At 38.3% G+C, this 12,119-nt stretch overlaps 2 protein-coding genes and 4 pseudogenes across 2 annotated transcripts, besides 11 other annotated features; 4 read left to right on the top strand and 2 right to left on the bottom strand.

Annotated features, from left to right (window-relative positions):
• Window positions 1–1,358: 1,358 nt before the first annotated feature.
• Window positions 1,359–1,617, top strand: Tb09.354.0055 (annotated as a pseudogene).
• Window positions 1,618–2,135: 518 nt separating this feature from the next.
• On the bottom strand, window positions 2,136–2,474 carry Tb09.354.0050 (hypothetical protein; the record flags this gene model as incomplete). Its single annotated transcript, XM_798276.1, has 1 exon — window positions 2,136–2,474. One exon carries the CDS (start codon window positions 2,472–2,474, stop codon window positions 2,136–2,138), a length of 339 nt encoding a protein of 112 aa, XP_803369.1.
• Window positions 2,475–3,236: 762 nt separating this feature from the next.
• Tb09.354.0040 lies at window positions 3,237–4,649 on the top strand (annotated as a pseudogene).
• Window positions 4,650–6,133: 1,484 nt separating this feature from the next.
• On the top strand, window positions 6,134–7,677 carry Tb09.354.0030 (annotated as a pseudogene).
• A 578-nt stretch (window positions 7,678–8,255) lies between these two features.
• Window positions 8,256–8,573, bottom strand: Tb09.354.0020 (hypothetical protein, unlikely; the record flags this gene model as incomplete). The annotated part of the gene is made up of 1 exon (XM_798275.1): window positions 8,256–8,573. The coding sequence occupies one exon, from the start codon at window positions 8,571–8,573 to the stop codon at window positions 8,256–8,258; it is 318 nt and encodes a 105-aa protein (XP_803368.1).
• Window positions 8,574–8,797: 224 nt separating this feature from the next.
• Tb09.354.0010 lies at window positions 8,798–10,249 on the top strand (annotated as a pseudogene).
• Window positions 10,250–10,465: 216 nt separating this feature from the next.
• Window positions 10,466–10,496: a sequence feature (AT_rich).
• Window positions 10,497–10,522: 26 nt separating this feature from the next.
• Window positions 10,523–10,547: a microsatellite.
• Window positions 10,541–12,090: a repeat region.
• Window positions 10,651–10,698: a microsatellite.
• Window positions 10,734–10,772: a microsatellite.
• Window positions 10,808–11,042: a microsatellite.
• Window positions 11,075–11,254: a microsatellite.
• Window positions 11,290–11,507: a microsatellite.
• Window positions 11,556–11,584: a microsatellite.
• Window positions 11,618–11,828: a microsatellite.
• Window positions 11,880–12,082: a microsatellite.
• Window positions 12,091–12,119: the final 29 nt, after the last annotated feature.

Raw genomic sequence — 12,119 nt, 5'->3', positions numbered from 1 at the left:
GCAAATCAGTAGGGTGATAGGGTAAAACGTTTTTGATTTATTTTGTCAACTTATAGATAATAGGAGTAATTTAGGTTGCAGTTACAGTAATATTATAATAATAGTGGTGGTGCAGCACGACTTGAAAAAAAACAATAAGCACGTAAAACAAAGGCAAGAGTGTAATAAGATTAAGTTAGTGGGTATACCAGTGATTTCTAAAGAAGATAAGACGAAACAACGGATATTATTAAAGGGAAGGCTGAAAGACAGAGAAGAGACGGTAATGGTATATGAGAAGTTTCAAACACAAATATGATTATGTGCATCAGTATACAAAGGTAGATAGTGGACGAAGAAATTATGGGGAATTGGAAGTGTGCAGCCCAAATGATGTTTCTTCTTTATTAGAAGAAACAGGGCCAACAAAAAAGAAGGAAAAATGTAGAATGTAGCAATGGGATGCGCGGCACAGTAGACCACGAAACAAATGATACAGGATAAGATTATGCCCCACATTTCACTCAAAAGTAAATATATGCTACTGCAGAGGTGACGTCTGTGGAAAATATAGTCTTCTGATGGTAAGTCCTAATATCCAGCTTTGAAGCAGAATGAGGAAGAGGTTGAAAATGTGCAGTGTAAAGTTGAAATCTTCGTCTCATCATATATGGTAATTATGTCCAACATTTGTTAGAAACAATATGATGTTACAGCGACAGGAATATTAAAATCTGTTCTACTAGTGGATTACCGTAGACAAAAAATGAGGAAAAAAATCGCGAAATGTCCTTAACATAGAACATATACGAAGCGATTGGCGATTTCTATGAAGCATCAGGACTTAACGGCGAGACTCCACTAATTCCAATTTATTACACAGGTGAGAAATTTAAACTCTTTAAAGAGCCTCTAATTCACAAAAGAATACACGTTTTCTCTCAATTGACAGAAAATTACAAAAAGTCAAAGCACAAATTGAAGTTATGAAAACGAGAGACGGCAAAGAGAAGAAAGAAATTGCCAACAAATCAGAATGGCAGTAAGGAAAGATGAATGTTATGTGTACAGTAGAAATCCTAGCATTACACCGTTATTCGAGATGCATCCGCACAACAGGAGTTGTAACGCACTAGAAACACACAGAGCCAGTAAATGTTAATTTTTTAGATAGATACACAGTGGTATATATTAGATGTAAAGTGGAGACTCTTTGTATTAACTAACAGCTGTTTTAAGTGAACAGCCGTAGCCGTGAAGCTGCATTCTACATGAGCTTCGGGTAGTTTCCTATAACATGTATAATTTCACATTTATATAATTTTCTGCAGCTTGTTTTGCCTCTCTTTAATCAGCAGTAGAACTGAGGAAGCGACAAGATGTTCTTAAAAAACAGCATTCTCTGTCGTTATTACTGGATCCAACTTAAGCGCAGCAGACGAAAATGCAAAAGAGTTCAGAGCCATTTGCAAGCTGTATCGGCTTTTGGCGAAACCAATTCCTCAGCCACATGTGACGGAAGGCTAGAAAGGGAAGAAAAAGCCTATATTCGATGTGATGAGTGGAATCGTGACCATGTTACAAAAGATCAATCTGACAGTATCGGAAGAACAAAAAGTCGCAGTTCTTAAGAACGCTCAGAAGTGTCCTAACGTTGAAGCTGGAGACAAGGAGCCAACGACAAAGGGCTTCTTTGAGGGCCATGATGATCCTAAATTCGTATAACTGAGGTGGATCTACGATGACGTTGCAAGTACCGCGACACCAGCCATAACCTTTCAAAAAAATACCATCTTCCCATACCAGAAGCTTTGAAACTTCGGTTTCGAAAGGCTTTCAAACACTTAGCAGACGGACAGCAGACACTTCGGAAGAAATTTTTAAATAGGGAACAGCGGATAACCGAAAAAAAATCAACACTTCAAAAAAATTACTTGAAGCTTTGTACGGCGCTGGCTACGCCTACAACGACAAATAAAAAACGAATCAAGACTGATACAGCGGTGGAAATGATTTTTTTTGATTTTCCCTCTAACAAACGTCAGGACCATGCATTCCTCTATCCAATTGTAAGGAGGAAATGCATTTACACACACCACACCACGAGGACATGGTGTAGTATGGGGCTCAACGCTTGATACCGGCGTTCCTACCCACTAAAACCCCCTGTTTTTTTTTGATGAATCTATACCCACGGGTGGCAGACTGCCCGCGACCTTGTTAAGCGTAGCGTCCTCCATTTGACGCCCATTCGATTCCATACTCTCCTGCATTGCATCTGAACCATGTTTACCATATCCGTCTGCTTCCCCAGACGGGGGTTGCATCAGTAATTTGGGTTCCTCTACCTGAGCAGGGCGCTGGACCGTGGAATACTTAGTAATAGTTCTCTCCCCACGGAGCGGGCGCGTCAGATCCTGTGTTGCGGCCGCCGTTTGGATGGAACATTCGGCTTCCCAGTCGATTTCTCTTCTGGTACTGGACCCTGGCGGCATGTTGAGGCAGATCCATTCTTAGTGTAAGCTAAATACTTGCCGCCAGCTGGGATCCACTCCGGTACTATCTGCAACGAGCATTGTACTTTACCTCTATACCAGGGCACTGATTAGATGAAAGACAACACCAGGAGGACTGGATAACACTTGAAATGACAAAACTCATCCTTACGACAAAAATGACAGCGTTATGTCGTTATTACAGATCAATCCGTAGACCAGGATTTGAACCGCATTAGAAGCACACAGAAATCAGAGTTGTAAGTGTTTGAGATCTGAAAAGAGGTTTTTCGTTGTGCGGTATAGAAATAGAGATGTTCGACCGCTTGACAATACATTGGAATTTGACGGATAACGGGTGAATGCGGCTTGTATTTTTATAAGCAGATATTACATGGAATTTAATGAAAAATACAAGCATCGAAATTCCCCCAACCAAATAGACGGTCAATATAGCTTTCCTTTACAACCACAGCACAGCCAAATATCATCCAAATGACTGGTGCTTATTCATGTAGGCAATTTGACATGCCGCCAGGAAGACATCAAAAGCTAAAAGATATATTTCATACCCTCAGTTTCGCGTCCCTGTTAGCGTCCTAAGTGTCGATAGGGTTGGAATAATTGAAAAAAATATACTCACCACTCAGCCCCAAAAGTAACTAACAATTATAAGCAATACGAAAAGAAAGGGAAGAAAGACCACAAAGTAAGATGGTTCAGCCCAACAACCAATAGCATGTACTGGTGTTAACTCTGTCTATGCTAAAGATACAAAACGCAACGGCCGAAAGCGAAGCCGAAAGTGCCATAACCTCTCTCTGCAACGAGACCAAATATCTGCATAAAGTAGCAGAGGATTTCAAGTCCATAATTTCGATAACCGACACCGATGTCGAGCAAGCAGACAAGCTGATGCACATATGGCAACTTAAAGCAGCAAAAGCAACAACGCCGACAGAACAAAATGCCTACTCGGCACTGGCTTTTCTTGGCCGGCTAAAAATAGACAAAACCAAAGCCAAAGGATCGACCTACAAGAAAACACTAACCGGCGTCAGAGAAGGAATTCTCCAGTGCATAAGTTATCTCCAAGGGCGGGCACAGTCTTATACGTCGATAACAATCTCACAAAACGACAGACAAGCAACAAACACCAAATGAAAAGCTACAAAGACGTGGAACAAGCACGTCGAACACAAATGCGACCCAACAACAGTAAGCAACCCACCGCTAGAATGGCAGGAAATCTCGGCAATCCGGGCAACCAAGGTAAAGGCAGCTACTTAACCGGAGATAGACGTCGAACTGAGCAGCTACGACCTGGAACTCACGCTTTCAACGGCCCTCGACACAGACAACAGCGGCAGATGCCAAACGACATCTACCACAGAGACAACGCTCAGCAGCATTTCGATGGTAGCAGAATCGGCTGGCACAACATATGGAGGCGAGCTATTACAAACAAAAAAAGCTTAACGACTGAACCAGAGCTGGGAGGCCCAGACAGAAGATCCACAAAAAAAAATCCCGTCGGCAGCAAAGTTAACATCACTGCTGTGCAAAGCAAAAAAGGCAGAAGCACCTCCAACGATCGGCCTAGAAAGGACAACAATAGACACCTTAATCGGTGACACCGACTTTTTGTACATTGCAGCCCAACTTCTAACAATTGAAATCCCGGCAGGTACACAATCAGAAGACAAAGAAGCCGAGCAAATCAGACAACACATCAAAAGTACTTACGACGATGCTACAGCCTTCAGAGAGCGATATACCACCGGCCTCTACACCAAGCAGGCAAAATACAAAAAAGGAACTCAAGATTTGGAAGGAACTCTAGACAGCATAGCAACAGGCGCTGACCTAGCCCTGGAAAGCAGCTATTTCAAGGGCATAGCACTCCGGCTTGCGGCAGCTCGGGTATGACAAGAAAAGAAAAAAAAAACATGACAAACAGATGGAAAGTGCGGGGCCAAAGTAGCAGGATATACTTGCAAAGATGGCTGTAAACGGGACGGTGACGGACCAAATAAAAAATGTGTAGTATATCCGGATTACAAACCAAAAAAGAAAGAGGCAGCAAAAGAAGATGGAAAAACCACGAAAACCACAGGAAGAAATTCTTTTTTCATTAACAAGGAGCCTCTTTTGCTCGCATTTTTGATTCTATAATTAAGTTTGTAAAAGACCCTTGCTCAATTTTATGAATTTTATGCGATTTGATATTTGAGAAAATTCGCTAAAATTTTATGAAGTGTGCTAAAAGTTTTATGATTGTGTCCTATGGGTGAAAATTAGCAAGGTGATAGTGTATAAAAAATGAGTGCTATTATAATTTCCTTAATTCGTTTTATTTTGCTTATTTTTTAATTTTATGGATATCAGTCAGGGTTATAATAGTAATAATAATGATAGTTATTGGAGAGTATTATGAGATTGTTTACACTAATATTATAATAGATGTGTAGTGGGTTAGCCGAAACCACTAAAGAGAGACACTTAATTAATAACAAGGGTGCAATTCTAATAAGTGAGTGAATTGGAGTAGTAATCGGAGAGCATAAAGAATTTTTATTAAAGAAAAAGGAGAGAGATGGAATATATGCATTTTTAAACACAAATAGGATGAAATATATTATCATACAAGGATGTTATTAAGTGGACAATTGTGGAGTGACAGAGTCTATCACACAAGAAAAATAGTTTTGCTACGTTTCCCACAGAAGCATCGATAGAAAACTAATTGAAAAGGAAGAAAATATGAAAAAAAAACAAGACGATACGGATATCACAACACCGGGGGAAACAATACTTTAGAAGGAAGAGGAGTTGTCGATGATGCACTGCGTTTCTTTAAAAAAAGATAGATACTACACCAGAGATTGTGGTGACTATTGTTTTTACTCTGATTACCGATCATAATGTCTAGCTGTAAAGGGTAAAAGATGGTGATGGACTGGGTAAGTTTATATAATGTCAAAAGCCTCTTCTTAACAAATACACTAAAATTTAGTAACATTTTTCGGCAACAATATTATATTATGTGGATGAGAATTTAAAACTAAGAACTCTAATATACTAGTTTTAACAGCGAAAGGAGAATCAAAAGGAAAAAAAGGCTTGAAATTCAACGTATATGATGCGATAGATGGTGTCTATAAATTACAAAAAAATTGTAATGATACTCTTCCCATTTCGTATTGCTAAACTTGCCACACATTAAGGGATTTCAGGAAACAGTTAATTCCCAGAAGAATACGCACTGACGCGGCAGTGACGGAAAGCATCAAGAAACTTCAGGAAAAACTTTGAAACCAGTATATTAATTTCCAAGAAAAAAAAGAAAGAGGTCTAAAGTAAGCCAGTATTATTGTAAAAAATGAAAATATCAACGTGTGAGGCAGAAAAGCCAGCGTTATATCTTCATTTCAGTTGCAGAAGCACAAAAGAAGTTGGGGTGCATTAGAAGCAAAAAAAACAAATCTTAACTGTTTGAGATATAGATGTACAATTATAAAGTTTTTTTTAAAGTGGACAATTTTAGCTCAACTGAGTTCTATTTTTCTAGAAACATTCTTTTATCATATGGCGTACAATTTCCCACTTTTGGCACCTTGAAGAGCAATAAATCTCTCAAAAAACAAAAGAAGGTAGCGATGCACCAGCAAACCAGAAACGGCCAGAACTTCCGACGGACTTTAACAGTAACGTTGACACATGTACCTTTACCGGGATTGCATGTAAGAGTATACATTCTATTAGCTCTATTCGCAGCAAGAAATGCAGTCGGCCCCCCTACTCTGCACCCACTGAAGGCGGCAGCAAAAAAACATGACATACGGCAGATTATCTAAAGGAACTGGCAGACAACGCTCTGGCCATATTAACAACAGGAGCACAGCAGAGCGTTGCAGAAGCTGCTACAGCGGCTAAGCTACAGATAGTAGCTCAAGCATCAAGCGGCCAACCGTCGCTTGTCGACAATCTTCTGGCGCAAACACTGCTGCAGTCGGTCAATGAAGTACAAAATAAAGTAAATAAGCACCGTCAGAAGATCTACGCTGCGGCGAGATCAGCTTACAAGCTCTGTGGCCAAATGGAAGCTGTAGCGGAGCTAGCAACAGCTGCCATTGATTCCTCTAACTTTGTCACAGCAAAAACCAGATTTTCTGACAAAAGTTACTCGAAAATCCAACCGACGACAAAAACCAACGAAAACGCGGCTTGCATGCGGGATGCCACCGCCCGAGACATTGATGTAACACCGCCGACGGCAGACAGCACAAGAACGAATTCAATCGTATTAATCAGCTTAAAAACGGTAACTGTAACCAACGCCGCAGTGGCCTCAGTACTCACGGTGTGCGCACATGCGGCGGCCACATACAAACACACAGCCAGCAACGCCTGCATCAGCGGACAAACCACAAAACTAGCGGTAGTAGACGGCAACCTATTCGTCGAAGAAGCACTTAAACTAACGCGCAAAACAGACTGTGGAAAGGAAGAGTATACAGCATCTACAGCCAACACGGCCATACCGAGCGCCAAAACCATTGCGGCAGAGCTAAAAAAACATAGCAGTCCTAGAAAAGGTAACCTCTGAGCTTAGCCAGCTAACAATAAACCTGGACTTAAAAACGGTAATAACAAGTGGCGCTCTCAAGGAAAAACAGCGAAAGCCATAGACGGCGAAAACGCAAAGTACAGAAACCAAGAGACTAAAACCAAAGTAGATAACTTACTAAAGAAATCCATTGGCAAAAATGGAGAAGAGATTAAAAACACAGTAGAGAAGTCGCTTGACGACCTGACACAACCTAAAGCCGCTGTAGGAGGAAATGGCGACAGACAACTGAAGACAATATCAGCACCGCAAGAAATCCCAGATGCCGCAACATGTTACACTGTTCGCCGTTTCATTAAGGAACAGGAAGAAAAAAAGAAACACCAAGCTGGCTCCTCATGTCCATCAAAAGCAGACAAACCAGCAGATCCACCTAAAACAGCAGACGAATGCAAAAAGCATACAACAGAGAAACCTTGGAAAGATGAAACTGGCTGTGATTTTGATGATAAAAAGCCTGAGGGTGAAAGATGCTTTCCGGCAGTTGAAACTGACAAGTAAAATGAAAAATCGTTTTCTCGCAATTTGAGAGTTTCTGTTCCTCAGGTGCTTGCTGTGCTAGTTTTTCGTTGAATTCTAGCATTCTAATATTCTAAAATAATTCTTCTCAGTTTTATGAAACTCTATATAATTTATAAACTTAGCTATTTTTGTCATATTTTAACACTTTCTCAGCAACTGAAAATATGAAATTTTGGTGTGAAAGTTGCTTATAGGTTTTAATTAGTAGGGTGGCACGGTATGAAAAATGAGTGATATTTTAATTTGTCTTATGTTGTTTATTTTATGGATATTATTTAGAGTTATGAGTAATAGTAATATTAACAGCGATAATGGGAAAGTGTTGGGAGTGTGTGCATACTAATGTAATAAAAAGAGCAGTAATGATAATAATGACTAAGTGGAAGAGAAAAATGCGAGAAGTTAAAACGATAGCAAAGGTTATGTGAGAGCGAGTGAGTTAGAAGAAACAATGAGCAAGATGGAGAGTACGTGGAATATTATTATTGAAGGAATTCAGGAAGGAAAATGGAAAAGGAGATAGAATATGCGAATTTTCCTGCACAGACACAGAGGTGGGCATTATTATGCACAAGGGAATGATTGACAAACAGAGTTCACTATACAAGATAAATGCGGTCTGGACTTTATTAACAGAAAAAGCGACAGCAGGCGAAGAAAATGAAAAATAAAGAATAAAATGACAGTGTAAAACAATTGAGAAGCACAGGACGGAAGATACTTATTAATGAAAAGGACCCGATGGCGCCAAATATTTTATTAGAAAATATTTTGGTACAAAGGAAGATATTTTTGCGGAGGTTGTGCTTAATCTGATGGCGTTTCAAGGCTATTAGCACTGAAGCCGACGAGGGGCAAATCAAAATGGCCGTGAAGCACTTGCAAGTTTTACCAACAGCAGGATATGTCAATAAAGGTAAATAGTGCCGCGTGAAATGTGTTGACATAGTGAATAAAAGGAGGAAAAGGATTTAAATAGAGAACAATATTGGGAAACGTAGCAACTTAAAAAATTAGGAACCAACACAAAACACAAAGGGCTACAGACATAATAAACACAGGTGTGCATTTGCCGTTTTCCTCATATACCGACACCATATGAGGCAGTAAGACCCCATTCAAGCGATAAAACAGCTCTTCGTCTCTGGTCAAAGCAAAACAGCATAGAAAAATGAAGTAACAAAGCCTGTGGCACGCATTTGTTATGACACTTGTCAGTAGCATGCCTGTAGGAGCCGCAGAAATAGAGGACACGGCGACGAAGGCAGTATCAACTGCTTGCGCCGCGGCGCAGTACCTTCACAAATTGGCAAGAAAACTAGAGCAATCTCTGCCCTCTGCAATAGCGATCCGCCGGCAAGCAATACAAGCAGCATTAGCTTACAGAATAAAAGCCGCTTTCAGCCAAGAGAAGCCGAGTCACATAACTTTTCTTGCAATGGCGGTAACCGAAACAGACCCACACACGCTGGACAGCCAAACCAATGAGGAGAGCCAAGTATACGAAAGAGCCTTCCGAGCAATCAAGCAGCAGGAAGCCACCATGCTGACATTACACAAAACACAGCCGGAGACGGCGAACGTCTCTAGCTCTGAAGCCCAGTCTGGACAATCACTAAGCAGCGTAACAGGAATGGCAACGTGCACAAGCACAGCGTCCTTCACAGCAGATACAACGAACTGCACACTTGAATCTGAAACCGGTGGCGTAAAAGCAGCGGACATAGAACCGACCGAGCACACGAAAATCAAATTGGTCGACCTTGCAAAGCCGCCAACAACGTTCACAGTAACAAAACATTGTAAAGGCACAGTAACAACAACACCAACTGCATCAGCCACGCAACATGGAGCATGCATAGAGCAAGGCAACGACTTCGTAAATCAAAGGACCAACCCCATGGCAACCAGACTAACTGAGCAAACAACGGCCTACAAAACCGTTGACGTCAATCTGTTCACAAATGTGGTAACAAAAGCGTGCGCCAAAGTCAGCGACACAGTTCCGTACTCAGAATACGACAAGGATACTCTAGGCAATGCACTCTGCAGCATCCTTCAGCTCAAAAAACCCACTTATACGCCAATACACCGAATATCATGGCAACGGTTAGAGCAAACGACAAACCACTGCAAGCTCTAACGGACCTGATAAACCCAGGTGGCAAAGCACCAACAGAGCCGCAGTCAAAAAAGGGAATAACAGACACCTACCTCGGCAGCAACCAAAACCCGTTCACAGCACAAATAACAGATTCAATCGAGAAGGCGCCACTCAATCTGAAAGTAATAGAAACGACATTTGACAAGACGATCTTCGAAACAGCAGGGAGCGACGGCGCCGCAAAAGTTCTAACATTTTTGAAAGGCAAACAGCTCATAGACTCAAGGGCGGCAGCAACTGCATCAAGCAGTCCTGGAGTGAGAAAAGAAATAAGCGACAAATGCAAAGCGATAAATGACAAAAAAATGCAAAACAGAAGATGGATGCGAATTAAAAAATGACAAATGCATAGCTCAAGTTGAAGAAACAGGAACAGCAGAAACCCAAAACACCACAGGTAGCAATTCTATTGTCATTCACAAGGCCCATCTTTGGCTTGCATTTTTGATTCTAGCATAAAACTTTTAAGAGTTATTTCTAAAGGATTTTTGCTCCATTCCATAAATTTTATGTAACGATGCTATTTTGTGAGTTTTTCGCACATCTGAAATATTCGATATATTGTGACACTTTTAGATTAAACTCTGCATATTTTTGAAAATTTCGGAAACGAAAAAATACGAATTTTTGGCATGACAGGGACCTATAGGTGTGAAGAAAAATGGTGATAGAGTCTTAAAATTTAATTTTTTTGTTTTATTTATAAGCTTTATGGATATTATTTAGTGGTACAATAATAATGATAATAATAATAATAGGAAAGTGTTGTGAGTGTGTATATATACGAATATTATAATAAGAGCAGTAATAATAATGATGATAATAGGAGAGTGTTGTGATTGTGTGTATATACGAATATTATAATAAGAGTAGTAATAATAATAATAATGATGATAATAATAATGATAGGAGAGTGTTGTCAGAATGTGTATATACAAATATTATACTAATAGCAGTAATAATAATAATAATAATAATAATAGGAGAGTGTTGTGATTGTGTGTATATACGAATATTATAATAAGAGTAGTAATAATAATAATAATGATGATAATAATAATGATAGGAGAGTGTTGTCAGAATGTGTATATACAAATATTATACTAATAGCAGTAATAATAATAATAATAATAATAGGAGAGTGTTGTGAGTGTGTTTATATACAAATATTATAATAAGAGCAGTACTAATAATAATTATAGTGATAATAGTAATAATGATAATAATAATAATAATAATGATGATGATGATAGGAGAGTGTTGTGAGTGTGTGTGTATACAAATATTATAATAAGAGCAGTAATAATTATACTAATAATAATAATAATAATAATAATAATGATGATGATAGGAGGGTGTTGTGAGTGTGTATATACGAATATTATAATAAGAGCAGTAATAATAATAATTATAGTGATAATAGTAATAATGATAATAATAATAATAATAATGATGATGATGATAGGAGAGTGTTGTGAGTGTGTGTGTATACAAATATTATAATAAGAGCAGTAATAATTATACTAATAATAATAATAATAATAATAATAATGATGATGATAGGAGGGTGTTGTGTGTGTGTATATACGAATATTATAATAAGAGCAGTAATAATAATAATGATGATGATAATAATAGGAGTGTGTTGTGAGTGTGTGTATATACGAATATTATAATAAGAGCAGTAATAATAATAGTAATGATAATAATAATAATAGAAGAGTGTTGTGAGTGTGTGCATATACAAATATTATAATTAGAGCAGTAATAATAATAATGATGATGATAATAATAGGAGTGTGTTGTGAGTGTGTATATACAAATATTATACTAATAGCAGTAATAATAATAATAATAATAATAATAGGAGAGTATGGTGAGTGTGCGTATACTAATAATATAATAAGAGCAGTAAAGATAATGATAATAATAATAATAATGATAATAATAGGAGAGTGTTGTGAGTGTGTGTGTATATACTAATAATATAATAAGAGCAGTAAAGATAATGATAATAATAATAATAATGATAATAATAGGAGAGTATGGTGAGTGTGCGTATACTAATAATATAATAAGAGCAGTAAAGATAATGATAATAATAATAATAATGATAATAATAGGAGAGTGTTGTGAGTGTGTGTGTATATACTAATAATATAATAAGAGCAGTAAAGATAATGATAATAATAATAATAATGATAATAATAGCAGAGTATGGTGAGTGTGCGTATACGAATATTATAATATAAGCAGTAATAATAATAATAATAATAATAATGATAATAATAAGAGAGTGTTGTGAGTGTGTATATACGAATATTATAAT

The sequence above is a fragment of the Trypanosoma brucei genome, chromosome 9 (assembly GCF_000002445.2).
Source record: "Trypanosoma brucei brucei TREU927 chromosome 9, whole genome shotgun sequence".
NCBI lineage: Eukaryota > Euglenozoa > Kinetoplastea > Trypanosomatida > Trypanosomatidae > Trypanosoma > Trypanosoma brucei.
The sequence above is the reverse complement of the archived record's forward strand: the minus strand, read 5'-3'. Positions and strand labels throughout refer to the sequence as shown.